Source organism: Lissotriton helveticus, chromosome 11 (assembly GCF_964261635.1).
Source record: "Lissotriton helveticus chromosome 11, aLisHel1.1, whole genome shotgun sequence".
In the NCBI taxonomy this organism is placed as follows: Eukaryota; Metazoa; Chordata; class Amphibia; order Caudata; family Salamandridae; genus Lissotriton; species Lissotriton helveticus.
The window spans coordinates 546,034,863-546,059,457 of record NC_136072.1 but is presented as its reverse complement, the minus strand read 5'-3'; the positions used below and the strand labels follow the sequence as shown (position 1 = coordinate 546,059,457).

Below are 24,595 nucleotides of genomic sequence, written 5' to 3'. Positions count from 1 at the left end.
GACAAACATCCACTAGCTCCTTTTTTAGCTGGTTTCTAAATATTCTGTAAAACTCCAGCGGGATGTTATCTGGCCCCATAGCCTTACCCTGAGCCAGCCCTAAAATTACTATCTCAATCTCTCCTTTGGGGGTACCATCGGGCCAGGAGAGCACTAAAAAGTTGTGTGCTGCCTCGAGAGAGAGGGGGATGGGGTATCCCGAACTTTCAGTTTTATCACTGGATGGCGATACTGCAGCACATGGGTGTTTTAATACTACCGGAAGACTCCACGGAGGACTTTTTGATGCCATCCATCTATGAAAAGCTCTTGGGCGCTGAGGCTAAACAGTGTTTAAATCGGATCATCGAGCCCAGCTATTATAAAAATAACAAATTTAAGATTTTCGATACGGCTTATGTTATATGGAGAACTATTAAAAAGAGACTCCGGTTAGGCGCCAATTTAAATGTATATACCCCTTTGCAGAACTGTTCTTTCCTTCCAGAATTATTTCATGATGGTGTGATGCATAGGTGGTCTAACTTAGGGATAAACAAGGTTGGGGATTTATTCCAGGGGAACAACTTTGTCTCATTTGAATAGTTAATGAATGCATACCATATACCTCGTTCTGATTTCTTTAAGTACCTTCAGATACGAAGTTTTTGTGTACAGAAATGATCAAAATCCAGGATTGTTTTGGGGGAAATTACGATTTTTGAAGCGATTAAACATCGGCACAAAATAGGGCCCTTATATCAGTTACTTTTGGAAAATGTAGAAGATGATTTAGAGGTTAGAGCTGTTAAAAGGCAGAATAAACTGAACGTTCAATGTGTTAATTTGGAGAGAAGTATTGCAATTGCTGGTAAAGTTTTGTTGAACGGGCCATTGATAAGTCAGCATTTTATGTCAGTTTTTGAGTTATATTACACACCAGGGAAATTGGCCAAATGGAGTTCAGGGCGGGGGACAAATTGTAATCGATGTAGCCATTACGCAGCGGACGCTGCCCGCATGTGTTTTCTGTGCTCGAAATTGGGTCAATTTATTGCCGATGTAGAGCACTTTCTCTCTGAAAGTTTATACATTTCAATTAAATTAACAGCACCATTGGTTATTTTTGGCTGTGAAGAGAACATGGTTAACCAGGACCTAGATGCGCATGAAGGATTTATTTTTATTTGCATGTCCGTATATCGTTCATGTATTACCTCTCGTTGGCTTGATGAGGAACCACCTAATCTTATTATGTGGCAAACTAAGCTCTTGTCTATGTATCATTTTGAAACTGAACTATATAAAATGAAGGCTAGTAGAAAGAAAACTTTTGGATGTAATTTATGGACCCCAATGGCTAACTGGATAGGAAATTAATGTTAATAGTGGAACTGTTAAGATATTCAGTAATATGTATGGATGTTCATCATTTTTCTTTTGCTTTGTCTTTTTTTTCTTGTGTTTTATTTTTCTGTAACATTGCTGGTTTTTCTTTCTGCTGCTGCCATAAATTTCAATAAAAAATAAAATAAATAAATACAGCAACACTGCCAAACAGCTTTTACCTATTTCTATTCATATGTTTTTTAATTCCAAAGTTATTTAAAACTTTTGTGGTTCTTGGTGTTTTTTCTCTCATTCCCTTGCACAGTATTTGAATGAAACTGGCAGCAAGCACCTGCAGCTTGTCAGTCCGATCGTTGTGATCTGCTGTGGGTAACAACAGCCATCTTCCCACACCAAAGACTTATTAATTGTGCTTCTCAAAAGACACACCTCTTTAAAAGGCTCACTGTTACCTTTTGATGCCTGGGATGGAAAAAGGTGCACCGGCCGCCCGATTGTTGTTCTGCAAATAACAGCCAGTGGGCCTAGTATGTGGCTTGTCCAGACTACCTCTCACCTGAAGCTGAAGCAGTCTATTGGTTAGAAAAATCAGCCCAATTATCTGGGGCTGCTTTATCCACAGATGAAAAAAACTTCCCACCAGCTGGTCTCTGCCACAAGCCCCTTGGCCAGCAGTCGATTACCTGCCCTGCCAAACTGACCCAGTGCCTTGTCAGTTAGTCACAACCACGGGCTGCTTTTCAAAGGGAATGCAGAATTTACCCCCACTTTGTCAGTTTCTGATTCGCACCCAGTCACCAACATTGTTGCAGAATCCTGTGCCTGTCGAGCCCGAATGGCTCTCGCGTTATTGTGTCGCCACCTCTGCTGGCTGGCATGCACATCCAGTTGTGGTGGCGTCCATGAGGCAGCAGGTGGAAAGGCATCCTGCATGGCGCACCCGAGCAAGACCTCAGCAGGTGCTAGCTGAGTGTTGCAGTGAGGAGTTCATGTGTAGGATCCCAGGAATTCGGTTATTGCCTCTTCCATGTGTCTTTGTTGTTCAACCCCAATTCTGAATACCTTTACTTAATGTCCTCATTAGTCTTTCCACTTCGTTCTTTGCCTGGGGCCACCAGGGACGGATCTTTTGGTTACCTGCGTCTAAGGATGATATATATCTCTAAAGCCAGTGGACCGTTGCCTGATTTTAATTTCTGAGGAAGCCCAAACATGGAAAATACTTGGGCTTGTTTCTTCCGTGTTTGTTTAAAATAGGTGCTAGTTCCACAATTGGATACTTTGAGCATGTGTCCGAAATCAACAACATGTGACTTCCATCTGTGAAGGATCCAAAGTCCAGGTTATCATCCTGCAACGGTCCTTCGCAGGGGTCTTTGGTGATGATGGGGGCAAGCCTGTCAGGTTCACTGTTGGCTTGCCACCAATACCATCTCATCTATTGTGTTGTCCATCGCTGGGAACCTGAGTCTGGCTTTAGTTTTAGTCTTCGCTTGATGTTCCTTGTGTGCTAGTTGGATAGCGCTGTGCTGAAAGCTGAAAGGGAATATTATCCTCTGTCCTCACCAGAGCACACCGCCTTCTGTGACGCTGAGTTCTCCCCAAACTCGCCACAGAGCAGTCAATCCTATGTTGCTGGCGACATCATCCTCCTCATGCCACAGAGGAATTCTTTCAATTGGTTAGACCCCACAGCAGCACATGCACTTTGCAGACTTGGGTCAACTTTGGTGTCTTCTGCAATTTCAGGTAGTCCTACCAAGTTTGGGCAATTTACTGAGGCAGTCCAGGCAATGTAGTCATCCCCTTCAGCAGAGTTGTTGCCTATGGCGTCCTCCCTCTTTTGTGGATGCCTGGAGAGGTAAACAGCAGAGTTTGTGCACCTAGGTTTGTAGCTCACCATGAGCTCATACTTTTGAAGTTGCAGCACACACCTTTCTGTTCACAGGGGTAGTTGTGGGGCTGTCCCACCGAACAGCAAAATCAGGGGTTTTTGATCTGTTGTGACTATTAACGACTGTCCATAGAGGTACAGGTGGAAATGGCAGGATCCCCACTTGATGGCCAGCACCTCCTTTACAATGTGGGAATATCTACTCTCTCTTGGAGTGAGCACTCTGCTCCCAAAAACAGTAGGTTTCTGTATGGCATGTCCAATATGCTACATAAGGACATCACTCAGTCCGATGGGGCTTGCATCTACAATAAGCTCTGTTTCTTTGCCCAGGTCAAAATAGGCCATGGTTGGATCTTGCAACAGGGCCTCTCAGATGTGGCAGAAGGTGTCCTCCTCCGTCTTGCTCCAGACCCAGGTACAAAATAGCTTGGTAAGTTTCCACAGTGGTCCAGCCCAAGTGGCGAGGTTGGTGATGAACCTCCCATAGTTGGTTGCAAGCCCTAAGAACATTATGATTTTTGATGGAAGATCCGCCACTCTTCCTGTGTCGACTTGGAGAAAACCTATCTGTAAAACTCCACTTCCAGCTTCAGGAATCAGCATTTACTCTTCTGTAGTTTCAACCTCATGTCACTGATCCTTTGAAAAGAAGCCATGAGCCATTGTTGGTGTTCTGCTATGGTTGGGGGCGTAGATGCGGATGTCAAAATTGACATTGAGTATGCCGTCGAGGCCGGATAGAACTTCTTTAATCGTGTTCTGGTAGACTTCCGCTGCCAAAGAGATGCCAAATTAGAAGCAGCGATATCCACGAGGCCTTCATGGGTAGACAAGGTTGTAATGTAGCAACAGTCTTCTCTGATCTCCAGCTGAAGGCAGCTCACATTCAAATCCATCCTGGAAAACCAGCATGCGTCATTAAGATCATTGATGAGGTCATCAATGGTCGGGATGATGTGGCACTTCATCTTTATCTCCTTGTTGGTAACCTCATGCCGGCACAGATTCTGATACACCACGGCAGGGTAACTGAATGGTTTGATGTATTAATGTGGAATGACACTGTGGGTTCCCGCAGCTTGCCAAGCCCTTGGAAGAGCTGAGGGAGCTAGGATAGCACAAAGTCTGCTGTCCTGGTGTGAATCAATGTGGCAAATTGCAAGAGCTTGAGCTCTTCAGCTGTGGCACAGCTGAGCAAAGTCTCAATGCCACTTGTAGCATGAAAGGATTGCACCCAGGCAGGAGACTTTTCTGTGTGACATGGTGCACTTGAAGACGCCTTCGAGGGGTAGTGAGTTCGACCTTCCATATGTGAAGTTTTTCTTCTTGGTAGGGGAAAATGTCGGTGTGGGCCTTAGCTTGATAAATTGTTCTTTAATCATTACATTCATGGGTACCTCAGTGTCAATGAGGGACATGGCATATGTGCCCACCACATGTATGCAGCAGGTTGGGCGCAGTTTCCTTTGGCCTGTTTGATCGCCAGCCATGCAGGAAATCAGGAAAATTTCATAATCATTACCCACTCCTTGGTTTTCAAGCTGATGGGTTGTTTCAGTCCAGAATGGATGATCCTTGTTTTGACAGAATGCTACATGCTTCTCAGCATTTGTCAGTGCCCATCAGCAGACCCTGGCAAAGTTGTTAGGTCGCTGGCAATTTGAGCATACCTTGCCCCTGTCTGGGCAATCCTGGAGTGAGTGTTGATTAAGGCCACATTATCCACATTGTTTCTGTATGGGTGTGAATTACTTGGGTGTGACTTGCACGGGGTACGTCATGCGGACTCTAGCTGAGGCTGCAATGGTTTCTGTTTTGATTGTACACAATGTATTTGACCTGACTCTTATATATTGAGCAGATAACCTGTGACCACAGTGGTCACAAGTTATCTGCTCCATATATAAGGGTCAGGTCAAATACATTGTGTAGTATCTAGTGAGTGGGGGCTTGAACTGGTCCGTATTGAACCCCTTAAGCTCTATGTTGAATAAGATAATTCTGTTTTGATTGGCCTGGAGTCAATTAGTTCCGCTTTGATGCTTATTTTAGGGAACACCAGCTCCATATACTCTGCTCAAATGTTTGAAAGCTCATGTGAGGGGCTAGTGTATGAATTTCCTTAAGCTATATCCCTCATTGTCTAAGGAGGAGGCATTTCATGGCACCCAACCTAATGCCCTATAGAACAAGTTATTTACCTTCGGCAATGGCTTATCTGTTAAAGAGTCTATCTAGTCGAAGATTCCTTACCTTAGAATATTCCCCTGACGTCAGAATGGATCTAGAATTTTTCAGCAGTACCTCTGCGCGCAGGTAGGTGGCATCGATTGGCTCCACATCAGCGTCCTTGAAATCATCCATGCAGTGTGTGAGGTACCCGGTGCTCAGATAGGCACCATCCTAATATGCTGGCATTAGTTACTTTTTGTGACATTTCCATGCCAGAAGCACGGGCTTCGATAGAAAGCTTATGTACCAGTGTGCAGACATAAGGGCCAGATGTAGGTAAAGTACATTTATCGATTCTAGAATACAAAACTTTACCGATTCGGTATTCTAGAATCGGTAAATGCTATGTAGCTAAATATTCGGTAAGTATTACCGAATCGGTAAGATTCGCTATTTACCGAATCGGTATTTACCGATTCGGTAATTGCCATTCATTCCTATGGGCCTATAGGCCCATAGGAATGAATGGCAATTACCGAATCGGTAAGTACCGATTCGGTAAAATGGGGAAAACATTCAAGGGTGCCAAGGTGTCACTTTGACACCCTGTTGCACCCCTGAATCGTGCTTGTGTGCACATGTGACACACATACATGCCCTAAGGGCATGTATGTCTGCCACATGGCATTGAATAAAAAGCACAAAATTGCTTTTTATAAGGTATTCTGTCTTAACCACCAGCTATTAGTTGGTGGTAAATACCGAATCCTTAAATGTAAAAAGCACTCACTTGAGCGCTCTCTACATTTCAGATTCAGTAATTTACCGATTCGGTATTTTAAGGAATCGGTAATTTACCGATTCCTCAAATTACCGAGTCGGTAAATTACCGAATCTGAAATGTAGCCACCTACATCTGAAAAGCCTAATTCCGGCCGGTAACGGCCGAAATTCGGTAATTTCGGCCGTTACCGGCCGGAATTAGGCTTCCTACATCTGGCCTTTAGTGCCTACAGGGTCCATATTAGTTACAAAAATATGCTCAAAGAAGCGGGTAGGATTGGCTGGTCAGTAAGGAATCTGCAGCTAGGTAGAATCTCTACCAGATAAGGCGTTAACAAAGGTAAGTAACTTGTTTATCTGATAGAGACTTCTAGTTGCATATTTCTTACCTTACATTAGGTACCCAAGCAATACCTACCCAGAGGTGGGTCTGGAGGATTGAACAGGCAAAATGCCGTCAGACAGACCTGACAGCCCAGGCAGTAGTGCTTTGTAAGCGTGTGCAGAGATGGCGATGTTGCAGCCTGACAGATGTTGAGGGCAGAGACTCTGCAAGCTAATGCAGTGGTTGCAGCCTTGGCTCTGGGTGAGTGAGTCCACAAGCACCCAGGGGGCTGTTTCTTGGAATGTGCATAGCAGATCTTAATACAGAGTACAGTTTATCTGGAGATAGTCTTTTCTCTATAGCTTTCTTTTTCTTTGCTCTGGTGAAGCCAATGAAGAGTTGACCATCCACCGGGCGTTCTCTTTTGCAATCAATGTAGAACGATAGTGCTCTTTTTGTGTCCAGATGATAGAGGCTCTCCTCTACTTTGGAAGGATGAGCTGGAGTAAAGAAGGTCGGCAATGTGAAGGTCTGGCCATTGTGGAAGGGTTTCACCACTTTTGGCAGGAACGAAGCACGTGTTCTCAGAACCAGTTTGTCTGGAAAAAAGTTGGTAAAAAGAATGTGCACGGAGAGTGCTTGCTGTTCGCTAACACTCCCGGCCGATGTAATTGCCAGTCGAAAGGCTGTTGAGAGTCGAGAGATGCAGGGGGCAGATGTGCATAGGCTCGAAGAGTAAGCACATAAAAAATTTCAAAACTAAGTTTAGGTCCCATTGAGGAAGGTGACTTGAACAAGGAGGGATGAGCCAGCAACCACAAGAAAGCCAATATGGCTGAAAGATACCCTTGAACTGTACCCAAAGCAAAGCCTTATCGGGCTAACAATAGGACAAATAACACCTCAGACAAAAGTACAGAGAGGGGATCAAAATCTTTGGGAGTACACCTAGCTACAAACTTGTTCCATCACCAGGTGTATACTGTCTTGGGTGAGGCACGCCTGGCTGCCAGAATGACATTGCAGACTTCTGCAGGGAGGTCAAAAACTGTTAGTTGCCACCGATCAATCTCCATGCATGAAGGCAGAGCATGTGAGGTTCAGACCCTGCCCTGTTGCTGTGGCAGGAGATCCTCCTGAAAGGACAGCCTGTTTGGAGGACTGATGCTCAAGCTCAGAAGTTTAGAATACCATACTCTCCATGCCCAATCCGGAGCCACAAGAATGACTTGTACCCATTTGTTGCTGATCTTGTTGAAAACTCTGGGCAGGAGTGGTGTGGGTGGAAAGGTGTTTATGAGGCCTGAGGGCCACTTGAGATGAAATCCTTCTCCGAGGGAGAGCTGTATTGGAAATTTCAGCGCACAGAATAGATATAGTCAAGGTTCTCCCCAGTCACAGAAGAGATCTTGCACCACCTCTGGATGGAGATGCCATTTGTGATCCGCGAGGCATCAATGGTTGAGTTTGTCTGTCCTTGAGTTCAGATATCCTCCCAGGTGTTGCAAGACCAGAAAAATGTCCTGATGTTCTAGCCATGTCCAGGGACGCAGGGCCTCTTGACACAGGGTCCACTACCCCACCCTGCCCTGCTTGCTGCAGTATCACATGGCGGTGGTGTTATCCATGAACATCTGAACTAGCCTTTCCTTGACTGAAGGAAGAAAGGCCTTCGATGCCAGAGGAATTCCTTTTCCTCTTCAACAGTTTGATGTGAAGCTGAGACTATGCTGGAGATTAGATTCCTCTGATCTCCACCTCTTTCAGATGCCACCTCAAACCAGGAGTGATGCATCTGGCACCCCAGTCAGCTCTGGGTGGGGAAGGGAGAGGGGTCTACTGCTGATCCAATCGCAGTTCTTCAGCCACCACTGCAGATCTTTTGCAGTTCACTCTGATATCTGGACCAGGGCTGAGAGATTCCCCTGATGGTGCGCCCATTGGGACATCAGGTCCCACTGCAGAGCCTGCATATGCTAGCAGACGTGTGTTACCAGCAGGATACAAGAGGCCATGTGGCTCAGTAGCCTCAGAGTCAGTCTCATCCAAATCCAGGATAAATACTGAAGCATCGGAATCATAGCCGGAATATCCTGGATTCAGCGCTCCTGAGGATAGGTCCTAAACTGCACTGTGTCCAGATTGCCTCAGATGAAAGGGGGTGCCTAAGAGGCGGTCAAGTGTGACTTCGGCACTTTGATAGTTAATCCCAGGGAATGCAGGAGGTCCGCCATAGTCTGGAGGTGGAGACGACTGCCTAGGGCCTTCATTGGCCAGTCGTCGAGGTATGGGAAGACTGGAACCTTTGACCTCCACAGATGAGCTGTGACCACCGCCATCACCTCTATGAATCCCCAAGGGGTGCTGGTAAGACAGAAAGGGAGTGCAGTGAACTTAAAGTGCTCTTGGCCCATTGTGAACCACAGTTAATGCCTGTGGGCAGGCAGGAGGGGTATGTGAAAAATAGGTACCCTCAAGTCCAAGGCTACCATCCAGTCTTCAGGGTCCAAGGCAGACAGGACCGGAGCTAACATGAGTATCTTGAATTTCTCCTCTTGGTAGTTGAGAGGGCGCAGGTCTAATATAGGGCTGAGGTCTCTGTCCTTTTTGGGTGCCCATAAAGTAGCAGGAATAGCAACCACAACCAACTTCTGATGCCAGCAGTCTCCCGACAGCTCCTTTGGGCAAAAGAGCCTGAATTACTGATGGAGCTGGGAGAGGTGATCCGCCATCAGCCGATCTGAGGATGGTGGCATAGGCGGCGGGGTTTCGGTGAATGGAAGGGTGTAACCTTGCTAAATAATTTTGAGCATCCATTTCTCTGACCGTTTGAACTGCTAGAGAGCAGGTGGGGCTGGATCCGGCTGCTGACAGGTTGTCTGTGATGATGAGTGGACAAACCACAGGGGTTTGGAGGCTGCTGGGTGGGTAGAAGACTGGCAAGACTTCTGGCCTTGGGTCACACAGGGCTTGTGGGAACCGCATCTATAGCCTCAAAAGTACTGGGGAGTCAGCTGGCCTTGAGGTCTTGGAAGGAATGGATGCGGTTGGTAGTGCCTATCATAGCTACAGAAAGAGTCAAAAGCAGAGTGGGTCTGGCATGGGGCTGTGGAGAGTCCAAATGATTAGCACGTGGCCCTGCTGTCCTTAAATAGTTCGAGGTCAGAATCTACCTTGTCGTCAAAGAGGTGAGTGCCATCGAAGGGCATGTACGTAAGGGATGCCTGGACATCCCCCTAAAAGCCAGTAGATCACCACTGGCAATGCAATCACCATGCCTAGCGAGTCGGTCCTATGGTGAACTTTGCTGCATCCCTGCCATCTGCAATAGCCTGGGTTAAATGGTTAAGGCCTTCTCTGAGACCATGAGCAACATTTGCGCAACCAAATTCAAACCTGTGCAGGTATATTGGCCCAAGAGACACGCAGTGTTCACCGACAACACTGCAAGGCTGGAGGAAGAGAACATCCTCTTGCTGAAGGTGTCCAGTCTCCTGGATTCCCTATTCAGTGGTGTGGAAGGGAACGTGTCAGGGTTGGGTCTGGATGTGGAGCCCTGGACAATGAGTCTCTCCGGGGTGGGGTGCTGGTTGAGGAAAGCTGGGTCCCCAGGAGCGGGCGGTGGGCAATTGTCCTGTGCACAGGAGCCCCTGTGTAGGGCTTGGCCCATGCCTGAGAAGGAAATTTGTGATAGGTTCATTAAATGGGAGAAAAGGTTCTGTGGGGGCAAATCTCAGCTGAAGCACTTCTGTCAAGATGTTTGTTTTGACTGCCATCAAGGGCAGGGCAAGGTCCAGGACTTCTGCCGCCCTCCACACCACCAGGGCAAAATAATCCTCTTTCTCCATAGCCACACTAGGAGGGAGACTAAGCCAGTGTCTTGGGAGGTGTTCCAAACACTGCCATCTGCCAGTTACTCGTACCAGTTATCCTCAGGCCCTTCCAAGAGTTGTGGGTAGCCATAAGTATCCTCAGATCCCTCACAATTTTACTCCCTACAGGGCTTATTGGAAAAAGTAGGGGCCTGGCTCTGACTCTGAAGGTCAAATTCCGTCCAGCGTCAGAGTCGATGTCTGGCAAAGCTGGACCAGCTCCATATTGGAGTTGGGTATGACGATGGCGTCAGTGGCACCAGGTACAAACATCACTGGGACCGGCTCCAGGGAAGGTTGCAGACTTGCAACCCAAGATGATCCAGGAATAGATCTAAGGGGCCCAACAGGTGCTGAGGGCAGCCCGTTGGCAGGAATCCAGCGGGGGCACCTACCGAACCTGTAGGGCCCAAAGGTACTTTAGAAGGGTCAGCTTGCACACAATTACTTTGAGCACGATGACAAGCACCGGGAACGGCTCAGCAAACAGGTTTGGGACCTGCAGTGTTACAGAGTTGACTGGCGCTGGGTGACCAGGAGCTTCAGAGAACTGCCATTGGATTCATAGCAGTTGGGACAGGCCTTGGAGTCGTGGCCCGGCACCAGAGGCAAACCAAGTGGGGGTCTGTCACAGACAACAATCTGCACTTAGGAAGTGTATATGATTTAGTGGCTGAATTTTTACAGTTGTTTGATGGGATTGAGTGTCTCAAAGACCGTTTTGTACATCTCCACAGAGATGACTCAAACCAGCCAGTTGCTTTGAGACATCACCAGGTGACGTTCCATCAGCGCCCAAAGGTGGAGGATAAACTGAAAAAATTAGAGCAGGCACACAATATCAAGAGGGTGGACGGCCCGACACCCTGGGTGTCCCAAATCGTAGTGGCGTGTAAATCCAAGCAGCCCAGAGAAGTCAGAATCTGTGCTGATATGTGCTTACCCAATTTGGCCGACGTGAACAACATCTGACACCTACTGTTTATGATATTGTGGCAGAAGTGAGTGGCTTGAGATGGTTTACCAAGATGGCTCTCCAAGCAGGTTATCATCAGCTAATGCTGGCTCCGGAATCATGAGTGATCACTACATTCTCCACTCATGTTGTTTTAAGGGGGTACAAATGCCTCCGTTTCGTAGTGTCCAGTACGGTTGAAATGTGTTTCAAGACACAATCAGAGGGGTGCTGGCTGGCTTTGAAAGGGTCATTAATGTCAGCAATGACATACCTGTGCACCCTCCCATGCTCGAAGAACATCTTGACAGATAGAGGGCAACCTTCCAACAGTTGCGGTACAGTGGTCTCACCCTACACAGAGAAAAATGTGCATTCCTCCAGAAAGAAATAGCTTTTTGGGGGTATTGTTTCTCCGACAATGGAGTCATGCCTGATTCAGTGAAGCTCCAGGGCATACAATCAGCACCAGTACCCACCTGTACCACAGGCGTATGCAGTGTCTTGGAAATGGTCACTTATTATGTGCTGTTTACTCAAAGCTTGACTGCTTTCACTGCCCCACTTCAAGTACTGACAAAAGCTAACGCAATGTTGGGCTGGGGGCTTGCCCAAGAAAAGGCTTTTCAGGCGACCAAGAAAGCTCTGTCTGCAAACCTTACCTAGGCTTATTTTGATCGCTGCTGTGAATCTGAACGTTCAAGCTCCACTGGCCTTGGGGCTGTCCTGTCTCAGAAATAAGGAAATGGTGAATGAACTCCAGTGGCTTATGCTAGTTTTGCTTTGACAGAAACTGAGCATCGATACTCTCACATTGAGAAGGAGGCCTTTGCTGTTCATTGGATGTGCCGCCTTTTTCATATATACCTTTATGGCCAACCTTCCATAGTCCATACAGACCACAAACCACTGGGTCCCTCAGTTCACTTGTTCGTCTTCGAAGAAAATGACACACAACTGATAGACAGAATGCAGAACAATTCAAACATTCACCCCCGGTCAAAAGATCTGGGTTAGATGCATTGTTTGTTTTGCTCACCATGCCAGCCCAGTTTAGACTCAGCCATAAGCAAATCAGTCTTGACCCTGCTCCTCATTGGAACAGTCCAGCCCGAACTGCCAAGCCAAGTCCTTCCTGGACCAGAAACAAGCATCCTGGGACCGGATTCAGGGTATCACTCTTTAAAACCTCAGCCAAGGATCGAGAAGTGGATCCTCCAACTGCAGGAATACCGCTTCTCCGTGGTGTACCGACCTGGGACTCAAATTCCCACAGACAAGCTAGGCAGGCAAGACCAGCCATGGTTGGCGAGGAGTCGTACGCTGAGGAAGTGGAGGAAAATGCACGGCTGGTGGTGGAACAGTCTAGGCCACTGACAATCTCCCTGGTGGAGATCATTGCAGCCACTGCTTCGGGCAAGTGTCTCCAGTTGGCAGTCTCAGAAGTGGTGTTAAAGACCTGGCACACCCTTACTCAAAGGACATCCTATCGCACTGATTAAGCATGGCAGACTTTGGTGCTGCTGCATAATGTCCATTTTGTCTGTCTCTCCAGAAAGGCGCCAGATGGGACGCGCGCGGGCATATCCGGCTGTGCCAGGCAAAGCCTGGGCCAAGGGCGGGCCCGTCTGCATGGGTCAGAGCCCAGAAGAGGCTGGGCCGGGCCACCTCCCTAAGTTCTTTTATCTGGGACTCCAAGGTACTGTTCAATCTTATTGCTGAACTTATAACTCTGAGAGCCAGTAGATGGGGATAGTCCCTCCAGTCATACTGTTTAACCGTACTGCCAGAGCTTGCGCAAATCCTTATTGTTATCCTCTACAGGATGAGGAACAGAAAAGCGGCGGACAGTGTGGGTGGTGGGGCAGCAGTGAAAGGGAAAAAAGCTAGGAAAACTACAAAAGATGCTGGATGCAACTGTGTGCTTGATCGCATAAACAGTTTGTTAGTTGAATGCGAAGACATTTTGTGATCTTTCCCTGTGCCCCAAATAACCATAGACCCACCAAAAGTGCACGTTCTACCTCCACGCCAGTCATCCCAAAAATGTTTAAAAGATCTAGGGCTAAGAATCCTGTAACAAGTGTCCATGTAGTACCTACTCCACCAACTGTCCGACCCAGTGATTCCTTCTAGCAACCGATTCGCTCCCCTTCTTGATTTGAGCGATGCTTCCCAGGATGCTATTATGCCACCAATACCAGAGGTGCCAGGAGTATCTCCAGTAGACCCTCAATTTTATGATCCCAGTGCCCACTGGCTTATCAGTGACCTCAGGGCTGAAGTGGGGGCCTTGAGGTCTATGATAGGTGACCTCACGGGGTTAATGAAACTATTACTGGAGAGTAGCCACAGACCCTGCACACATAATGAGGCTTTACTAAGTATGATTAGTCAACCTATACATGAGCCTCTTAATATTGTCACCCCCTAAGTGCAGAAGGGCTCCTCCTGTTCATATTAAAACCAAGCAGTGGCTCACAACCGAGGGCCATGACCGGTGGGTGCATGATAAGAACCTTCCCAAAGAAAATTCCATTTCAAACTCTAGGTTAGGTAGGAGGCAACCCAGTGAGACAAGTTATAATAATCAGCAGGGGGAAGCATTTGGAAAGGCAGTAAGGAACCAGGCCCCATCCCAATAGCTACCTGTGCACCATCTCCCCAGAATATGTACATGATAAAAGTTCCTAAATTAGGAGCCCATAAGGGGCACGAGGGGGGCCTCACTGAGAAACAAAGCGATACATTGGATTTGTAACGTGAGAGGGTGTCGTTCCCTAGTATGAGACGATATCGTCAGGGCAAGAAGATGTAAGACCTATGATTCTATAACTGATTGCACAGAACTATTGCTTAAAGTAGAAGACCTAGTCAAAAATGTGTTATTCCTTGATATCAGAAGTAGTCCACCTGATTCGTCTAACATACAATTTAAATGATATATACCTTCAGTTCAGTCAAATGTAATACCCTCACGTACCATGGATAGCTTAGGCCCTGACTCAACTTTAGGGGCTACTGATTGGCTCTCAAACTTGGATTTCTGGACTGCCAGGAACCCCCGTCTGAACCATCAAAGTTTACATCTTGCCCAGTATTGAAGGACATGCCGGTATTTTGTAGTAGCGGGAGGATGAGCGGCGCCTGCCCAGCAAGCAGCAGTAGAGCACATACAAGGACTCGGGGGCCCAATTAGGCATCAGTTTAGCCGGTAAGAACGGGGTAGTAGTCCCCACCACTAGTCACACTGAAAGTCTGGGTAATGTAGCGCATGCTAGCTCAGAACCGCTCTCCAATTTACGTTAGTCTCCTGGAATGTGGCAGGGGTAAGTAGTAAACTGTCCCTCACCACACTGGAACAACTTTATAGGGGGTTTTGACATATGCATCTTACAAGAAACCTGGAGCATAGCTCCTATATATAAGATGGGGTATGTCAGCTATTGTCGCCTAGCAGTTACAAAGGGATTAGGTCGCCCAGCAAAGGGACTGATAATGGGTCAAAATGGCCCTGGGCTGCAAGATCACACTTCTCTGCTCAATAGTCCGGACATCTTGGGAATTGGGCAATTCTATTGAAATTTATAACAAATATGCCAGAGGAACAAGGGGGGACAGATTATCAGCCACATTTCAACAACTCAACGCAATCTCCGCTGAAACCAGGAGGCGATTTTAACATGATATTTGCACCCCTAGACAAAAATGATGTGACAGATTCAAAAGAGGAAGACGTAAAGTGGTCAGTCCACCCATTAGACCTCCCTGAGGTCAAGAATTGGTCACGGGTGGTGCTTCAAGTAAAAGCCTTAAGCATGGAGTTCGGGCTAAGGGCAGTAAATGGTGGGACCAGAATTGGTGCAAATACCCTTAATAGGGTAAATAGCCTGAGCTGTATCGACTACATCATGTTAGATCTGAGGCTTTGGAGGAGTGTTATTGATATTGCAGTGGGCAAAACTAATGATAGCGATCACAATCCTCTCTGTTTAAGCATGACACCACTGTGGGGAGGTTTAAGTACACAGACTAGTGTCCGACAGTTAACGAAGGAAGTCTATCCATCCAACGATAATTGCCACTTAAAGTGGCAAAAGATAATTACACAAGAAGACAAGTTTTCAGGTATGCATTGGGTACTTCATGGTAGCAGGGCATCATATAAGACCTAGAAACATAAACGGGGTTTCAGAAATATGGTTCAATTAAGAGTGTAGAACCTTGCGATCCAAGCTAGCCAAGGCAATAAAATCTAAAGATGGTGGACGAATTAGAACCACAAGGAAGAATTATAAGGTAGCCCTACAAAAAGCAAAAAGAGAGTGGGATGAATCTCGTTGGCAATCAATCAAAGAAGCTTGTGCTGCCAGAGACTCAAAAAAGTTATATTCTCTAATTGTATGGGACGACAAAACAGGGGCCCCACCACCTCCAGACCATATTTCGGCCCCAGTTTGGTATGACCATTTTAAAAGGCTCTACTGAGATATACCGTCATCTGTGGGGGATGCCCCTATCATACCTCCCAACCCTGGAAGAAATCTTTTTTTCTTGAGTGATATTGAGGGCTCAATTGTCCAAATAATCCAGGCAAAAGCCCCTGGGCCCGATGGTATACCGTGGGACCTATTTCTATATGACATATCTAGCTGTTCTCGTTACATCTTACTACTTTCAAATGCTATAGCTAGAAATGCTCCGGTTCCAGGTTCCTGGAGGGGGTCAGAGGTGGTCCCCTTATATAAAAAAGGGGATAGAGAACAACCAAGCCATTACAGGCCTACTAGCCTAATAGATGCATCACAAAAGGTATTTTGTCGAGTTCTCCTACAAAAGATTCAGGCATGGGCTGACGAACATGCCATTTTATCATCATACCAAGCAGGCTTCAGAGAAAAACGGGGACAATAGATCAGGTGTTTCGCCTCCTCCTCCTATATTGGAAAGTTGTGGTCATTGGTCAGGGCAGCTTGTACATAGCTTTCCTCGATCTAAAGACAGCTTTCGAGCTAGTTCCCAGACAGAAGCTGTGACAAGGCCTTAAAGACATGGGAATTCCAATTGAACTGCTCAATCTGGTTGTACGGCTTCATGAAGACAACTTTGCCTGGGTGTGGGGGCTCGAAGGGGCAAATCACAGAGTGAATTACAGTTAGCAGGGGAGTATGTCAAGGATGCGTACTGGCGCCCATGCTCTCCCAAGAGCCTGCCAATGCTTGTTTCCGGTCCAGGGAAGACATGGCTTGGCAGTTCTGGCTGGACTGTTACCCTGAGGCACAGGTCAGACTGATTTGCATATGGCCATGTCTGAACTGGGGTGGCGGAGTGAGCTAAAGAATGATGATGGATTAAACCCATATTAGTTGACTGGGGGTGAGTGCTCGCAATGTTCAAAACTCCGTCCATCATCCCCATTGGTTTTGCAATGCTCCAACTTTAGGCGGGGAACATATTGTGACCCTACTATTCACAGACGACACCCTGTTGGAGGTGTCATTGCTGTGTAACCTCTCCACAGCACAAAACTCAATCATTAGCGGTCTGTGGGTTGCGGTGCACTGAGTTAGTGACACCAGGGCAGTTGTCGGTAGTATTTGATCACCTCCGTGACGATGATCCTTTTTTCCTCCTGATAGCAACGCATCATCCTCTTACACCTTTCCTTGTGTGCAATGATATGTACTCTGCCATTGAAAAATCAAGACTCAGTTCCAAATGTGTGACCTACTCAAGCGCAGTGTGGCCCGAGGACAGTAGTCCGTGAGGGCCCACAGCCATTTGTGGTTGGAATGCTATACACAGACTTGGTGGCACCACATCGAAGGGAGTATAGTGATATAAACTCTGCCATAAATATTATTCTCTGCCATAGTGTAATCACGACTCAGTTCCAAATGTGTGACCTACTAGTCCGCTGTGTATGCCGGTGGAGTGCGTCTACTAGAAAGGAGTACTGCGTGCCTGTATCGTGGAGACCGTGATGATCTCAGGAGGCTGCCAGGGTCGCGGGCCTCGGGCCTGGAGCTTGCACTGGCACGTGGTGGGCCCTATTTGACACACGCTGGTGTCGGCAGATGAGCTTTGAGGCCTGGGTGCCCAGGGGCGGGCAAGACTGGTTCGGGGACTAGCGGCCCAGGTGCAGCAGGCGCACAGGATCGCAGGCAACACCGCTCACGGCGACGGCCTCATGGCGGGGTGAGACGCGCCACCCTGGCAGACACGTTGGGCATTCCGTAAGAGGACCCAACCAGAGTACGTGATTTTTATTCACACCCCAATGCTGGCCTAGCGTCCGCTGGGCCAGGCCAGCCCACTCCGCTCACGCTTACGGGGGGGATGCAACAAGCTACATTTCCACAAGCTTCCACACTGGCTGGGGTGACATGGTCGCGTTCACTGTCCACTACACTCCAAATACCAGCGGTGTATGTCAACATGAATATGTATGTGAACTGCATACTGCAGTCTGGCCATCACATCCATGCCACACTTGGCACTGTGTACTTTCTCATTCATTGGTCACTTGCCTCCTTCGCACATGCCTGGTCCCCACCTCTTCCCACAATCTGCTATCGTGTGGCTGAGGTGCCATGCCGTTGATGGCTTAAGTACATGGCTGGCCCAGGTTCCCACAGTAAATTGTGCTGTCGTGTCTGATGGGTCGGCATGTTGTTTGGCATGTTGTATGTGAATTCATAACATGTGCATTCCTAGTGTTGCGAGTTGCATGATTGTGGAGTTGAGGTGTGTGGTGTGTTCATTTGGTACTTGCCAACAGGCAGTGCATTTCTGTAGGTGCCATCCTGGTAGCGCTGGTTGATGATGGACTGTCAGAAGATGTAGGAATCATGCCCACTGCCTGGGTGGTTGGCGTCGACGTTGGTGGAGATTCCCTGGTGGTCCACTATTGCCTGCACATTGATGGAATATGTGTGCTTTCTGTTGCAGTTATTGTGTGCAGTGTTGCCAGGGGGGCACAAGTAGGACATGTGTGCAGTCAATTGCCCCCAACATGTGGGGGAAGCCAGCTATGGCGTAGACGCCTTGCTTGGTCTCCAGCTGTTCCTGCGCAGTGTGGGGGAAGTATAGATAGTGGGGTTCCAAGCTGCTAATGTCATCCACGACTGTTGTTAGGAACTTGGATTGGGCTGGCTGTGAGACTCCTCTGACTCAGGCGGTTGTTGGTTGGAAGGTACCAGAGGCCAACAAGTGCAGCACGGCCAGCAGCTTTGTCTGAGGTGGGATGTTGGTTGTCTGCTGTGTTAGTACAGTCAGCCTGTGGTCAATGGTGGTCAGGATGCGGAGGATGGTTGTCCCTTTGAGCCTGTAGTGCGCAATGACATGCCCTGGTGTTGGGCCTGTGAGGTTGGTGCGTTTTCTGAAGGTCGCTACCTTTGTCTGTGCTGCCTCAGTGTTGGTCCGTGATGGGGGGGGGTCCTGGGGTTGGTGGCGGTGGGTGTTGGGGCCCTCTTTGGGGACCGGCTTGCATGATCAGGGTCTCCATGGCATCTGTTGCCCTTCAGGTGTGGCACTGGGCTGGGCTCCCTTTTCTGGGGCAGGCTGTTGTATGACTTTACACCAGGTCAGAGCAGGTGTTAATTTGCTGCTGCTAACGCGCCTTATCACATGTTTTGGGATCTTATCGCCTATCTGGCTGGTCGTTGAGAATGTTGCGGAGTGGTGTTGTCGTGGCTTTTTGCATCGGAACGCCTACTCTGCATCTCATTAACGGTAGTTGCCGGGGCATCTGTGGCAATGTTTTTTGCGGATGCTATCGCAGGTAAACTGGTGATATGGGCTGTTAGCATCAGCTTATGAATGGGGCGATACATTTATCTCGACTTTAGCTGCGATAAAGTGGCGTTAACTCTGCGATACCTCCTTGATAATATGCCCCTATGTATGAACAATATGGTGGGTGACACGTCCCTCATGTGATAGAACCATTGACACTCCGAGATGAGGTGGCTGAAGTATTACGTCAACGCCACTACAAAATTACCAAAGGTCTAGAAAAAGCCAAACCCGGGAGAGGAATCTCCAGGTTGGTGACTTGTTTTTGGTCTGGAAACGACATTTGGGTAGGACTTTTTTGTTGAGTTTTCACATTGACCCCTGGAGAGTGAGCACTGCTAAAGGGACAATGATCACTACAAGCAAAAGTGGTGAGACCATCACCAGGAATGTATCCTTCATTAAGCTCTACAGGCAACCCACCGCCAGGCTCGATGATTACCAACATGCGCCTCCAGTGGAGGACTTGGGAATTGATGATGATGTCCCAAGACATCTAAGGGGGCATTCTCTTACATCCATTCTCTTACATCAACGATGACGCAGCATTTGGAGACCAGTGGTCATCAATAGTCTCTGGATTCTCCTGCCTCTCGTGACAATGGAATGAGGGAGGCTTAAAGCGATAGCCTGGTTAATGGGGTTCCTCCGCAATGGGAAGAGTCAGTGGAAACTGATGCCCGTTCTCGTCAGCAAGGGACAGCGAGAAGATATTTTCTCAGACGGCGTCCAGTGGTGTCCACACGATTGAAAGATTCTGTGCTGAACTGAGGAAGATTACGAACAGATGGCTCTGTCCAGTTTCAATCTGTTTTGCACTTGTGTTTTATTTCAGGCATCGAAACACATGTATGAAGGTGTTTTGTTGTTGAGATGCAAGTTTTTTTATTTTTGTTTATGTTTTGTTGTTTGGGTAAAAGAGGAATGTTGTGTGGGGGATGGATCGTCCCAACACGTAATAGGGGAGGGGTGTTTTTGAACAGAGATCCCTTTACAGTTGGCCACAATGGTAGTGGCCATTACGTCAACGGCAAAATTAATAAAAGACCCGGGGGGGGGCGGACCTCGTAGTCAGAGAGTAAAAGTGAGAAGAGCATCCAGTAATTATTTGCCAGCGCTGCACAGCTCAATACAGGCCTCGCTAGCAACACAACAGTCCTACCTATACTTTAATGTTCCCGCCTGCAGCCCCCGACGCCATGATGTGTGCTTGTGTGTTATGGCCACATATTTCACATGACCCACTACAATCAGATTACAGCTGCTTCACCATGGTGGCCAATGAGATTTATTCCCTACATTCTGGGCGGCGGTAGTTTTAGAATTTTGCTGCATAAAAAGACACAGGAACTGGTTATCTGCTTTAGCAATGACATACCGCTTTTACTGACAGCCATGAGTTAGCCAGGGTGTTTCTCCATTGGCCACAATGCAACATTAGGGAGATCCCTACTGACTTTCCTGTCCTTGTGTTTTCACATTCCATTAACAAACTGATAGTATGTACCCGATACCTGTACACAACCAGAATTTATATTGTAAAATGAAGCATCCATTTACTGTGCGAGGATTTCCTCTTCTCAAATGTATTCTACAAATATGGAGAGCCTGATGGCCACTACTGTCATTTACTTATCTGGATGCTGGTGTAGGGGGCTAGTATCTCTTCAAAATGAATAGAAATGTTCCTCTTCGTTTGAGGTTAAGAGGACATCATGAAAAAAAAATATCAGTGGAGTTGGGAACTAAGGTTCTGTCCTGTAAATAAAAGGATAAAAGGGAGATGAAGGAGGAGAGAAGAAAGACAAATTAAATGCAGAGATTATATGGGAAGAAGAGACCTACAGGAAAACAGGAGGCATGGCTAGGTAAGAGAGTAGAGGAGGGCATTAAAAATACGAAGGAGATGAGAAAAGAGGTCTGAAGGAGAAGTGGAAGGGAGACAAGGAGGGTCTGAATTTGGGGTGATCGAGGCTATCAAGACACAGACAAATGTTCAAAGAAACATTATTTACTTATATATGAGAATATGCACTGGCTACTGCATGCATGATTCCTTCCTTTCATAACCAAATTTGATTCCTTCTACTGAAGGGCTTATCAATAATATTTTTAGGGTCAGATTTATAGACATGGTTTATTCGAATTTAAAACAAACCTTACATACTATGGGGCAGATTTATGATGACTGGTGCATCCACAGGGATGCGCCAGTCATCCTGCGCCGCTGCTCCGCCACCCATGGTGCGCCGCATTTACAATGCGGCACACCATGGGGCAAAAACGGCACAGATGCGTGACGCATCTGTGCCGTAAAGGTGGCGCATTGCTGGAGCTGCGTAGCAAGCGCGACGCAGCTCCAGCAAGGCTCGGGGGTGCCCCATCTCGACAATGCTGCGTCAAGACCTACGCCTGCTTCAAGCAGGCGCAGGGTTTTGACGCAGCATTGTCCTGAAAGTGACTGAGTGAAATCTCATAGATTTCACTCAGCCACTTTTAGGAGGCGTTCCTGCGCAGGAACGCCCCCCCCTGCGCAGGAACGCCTCCTTATGGCGCAGGGCTTTACAACGTGACGCATATCCTAGATGCGTCACGTTGTAAATAGGGCGCATTATTTGCGCCGCTGTTGCGTCAAATAAAGTGACGCACCGGCGGCGCAAGGCCTTCATAAATCTGTCCCTATGTCTGCTAAGTGCATACACGTTTAAAATCAGTTAAAAAAAAAACAGAATTACATTTAGACAATTGTTTAGGATTCATACGAAATGTTTATCAACTTTTCATTTTCAATGAAAGAAGGAGATTTCTCTTGGAGTCTCATTATTCCGGGTGTATTCAGGGTATCAAGGGAATAGGACTGTTCTGTGGTCTCACAACTTTAGGAGTAATTGGAGGCATCAAGGAAACAGCCTATCTCTAGCATCTCATTAATGATCGCAATATCAGGTTTACCATGAAATGTGGCTCCTACAGCACTTTTTCTACTCAAGGTGTTATCAGAGATATCACTAGAATTGCAATTTCCTAAAGTCTAATTATTAACCTGGAGCCCAGAGGCACACTACATACAGGGTTATCGAGGCTTTGAAGGACACTAAACCCTCCCAGAGTCTCTGAATTAGAGGGGCCAAGAAGGGACTGGAGAAACAAGGTGTCTCTCTCTCCTGGAGAACAAGCAAGGTTTCCTATATCTGTTGGGTCTTAAAGAGACCTGGAGCATTGTAAAACTCACTGTCCCTACTGGGGATACATGAAGTCTAGCAATATCTCTAACATGTTAGGGTCATGAGTGGATTGTACATACCAGATATAACCTTCCCCTTCATATTGCCGTCAATCAGGTTTTGGCCCTACAAAAAAATAAAACAACATATGTTAACAGCCAAGGTCAGCTGGATCAAACTTCACATTTGGTGCTTTGCATCTTCACTATCTACACACGGCAATTTCGTTTACATACAGACCATTCTTTTTAGGTCGAGCCTGGGCAGCGCATGCGCGGCATACTGTATTCGAGTGTGGACTTGAAGCTCCACCCACTCTCCACCCATATTTTTCATTGATTTGTGTCATTGTCCTTAGTAAATGCTCTCTTCTGATTCGTTAGTAGGCTTGTTAGCCCCACCTTACTTACTACCGCCTTGTCTTCATTTGTAACCTTCCACGAGGACTCGCCCATTTACTTCTATTGTACAAGGTATGTCTTATTTAGTCTGTGAGAACTATTTTCTTTAATGAGATTCTCCTACTGCAGGCACGACATGCTTTCCTGCAACATTCAGCGCACCTTTCACACTTTCACTTTCCAAGCAGCCCGGGACAATGGCGGCTGCTTCTTTGAAATTAAATAGGTCTTGCATTTACTAGAGTTTGAGCTATTGACATTGCAAATGACAATGCCTTTTATTCATGTGTTAATTATCAAAACAGATAAATAAAAGGCATTGTCATTTACAATGTCAATAGCCTAAACTCTCGCAAATGCGAGACCTATTGCATTCCAAATGCTTGATTTAAAAATAATTCCCAGGACATATGTATAAAGTTAGCATTGAAGAGGCAGCATCTACCACATTTACTATCGCTATTTTGACTGAATTTTACAATTCGCTCAGGGGTGTATTGCCAGTTTATTTGGATAAACAAACAGTTTGGATGTCCATAGAACACTTTGTCATTCCTCACTCGCATACCAAATGGAGGAATGACCCCCCGCCATATTATGGCTGGGGGATGCGCGGCGGACGGAAAGACCGTCCGCCGCTTTTCCGCCCCGGTGGCCTTGCGACCGGGGCGGAAAAGGGTTTTATGGTGGCGGTGTCTATCAGACACCGCCAGCCATATTACAATGGTCTTTTTCAGATGCCTTTCTGCCGCCACGGAAAGGCATGCGAAGTCTGCTTTGGGGGCCCGATGCAGTCCCCCAAGGACTACGGGGGGGGGTATGCACATGGGGGGTACCTATGGTACCCCCCAGCAGTTCCATGCACAGCATGGCAGGCACCACGCTGTGCCTGCCATGCTGTGCATGGAGTGCACCGCCCGTCACAATGGTAGGAATGCAGGATGCGCCCGCCACTGTGGCGGGCGCATCCTAATGCTAGCCACGGGACCCCTGCCCTTATGGCGGGCGGTCCCTTTCACCAGAAGGATGACGGTCATCCTAATGACCCCCTAAACATTCTCCAATGGTTAGGTAGAATATGCTTGCTAACCATGGAATGGTTCGTACCACAGGGGCTCCCTAATTTGGTGCACATTTATTTCCGACTGCTGCGCAGTGGTTAGGTTAATGTTCTGGAAAGACATGTAGGGGCAGTTTTACAAACGTTTTGAACTGGGTTAGCATCACAAAAGTGACACAAACTACTGCAAAAAGCTTATTTTTAATGTACTTGCGCTGAAACTCCCCTGAAATTACTGAAAGCAGTGCTTTGCACTGTTTTGTGCTACTTTGTGTCAAGGGGGCAATCCATGGGTGGTACACAAGCATTCCCATGCCCACTGTCACCATTATTATTTGCTTTCTCAATCGAACCCGCAGCTTAATCAATAAATCTGACTCAGGAGGAAGGGCGGAATGGATTTTGGAGGGTCAGCACATAAAATCTATCTATTTGCGGACAACATACTTTTAATAATGATAGATGGAGAGACATCAATCCCTACTGTCATACATATTATTCAACGATTTGGAGAGGTGCTGTGTTACCAGGTAAATTTTGATCAAAATGAAATGATGGATATCCAGATCTCACAAAGAATCAGGACGAGATTATTTTCTTTAAACCATTATTGCTTTTTATAGTTGCGTAAACAATTGTACAATACAAACTCGTGTCAGGTACAGTCCATAGTGCAGTAATACTAAGGAACTGCACAGCAGTGAAGTGACAATGGAACTAAGAAATGAACCACCTCCAACCACCATGTACTGGTGGTCAGCCCTTTCCGCTTTAAAATAG

General features: G+C 47.1%; 1 protein-coding gene across 1 annotated transcript in view; it reads right to left on the bottom strand.

The window, feature by feature from the left end:
- The window catches only part of PEBP4 (phosphatidylethanolamine binding protein 4), a 2,262,838-nt gene that overhangs the window by 339,679 nt on the left and 1,898,564 nt on the right, over window positions 1-24,595 (bottom strand). The window contains exon 5 of the mRNA XM_078665387.1: window positions 22,435-22,480. Within this exon, the coding sequence (XP_078521513.1) occupies window positions 22,435-22,480 (46 nt within the window). The remainder of the gene's footprint in view (window positions 1-22,434; window positions 22,481-24,595) is intronic.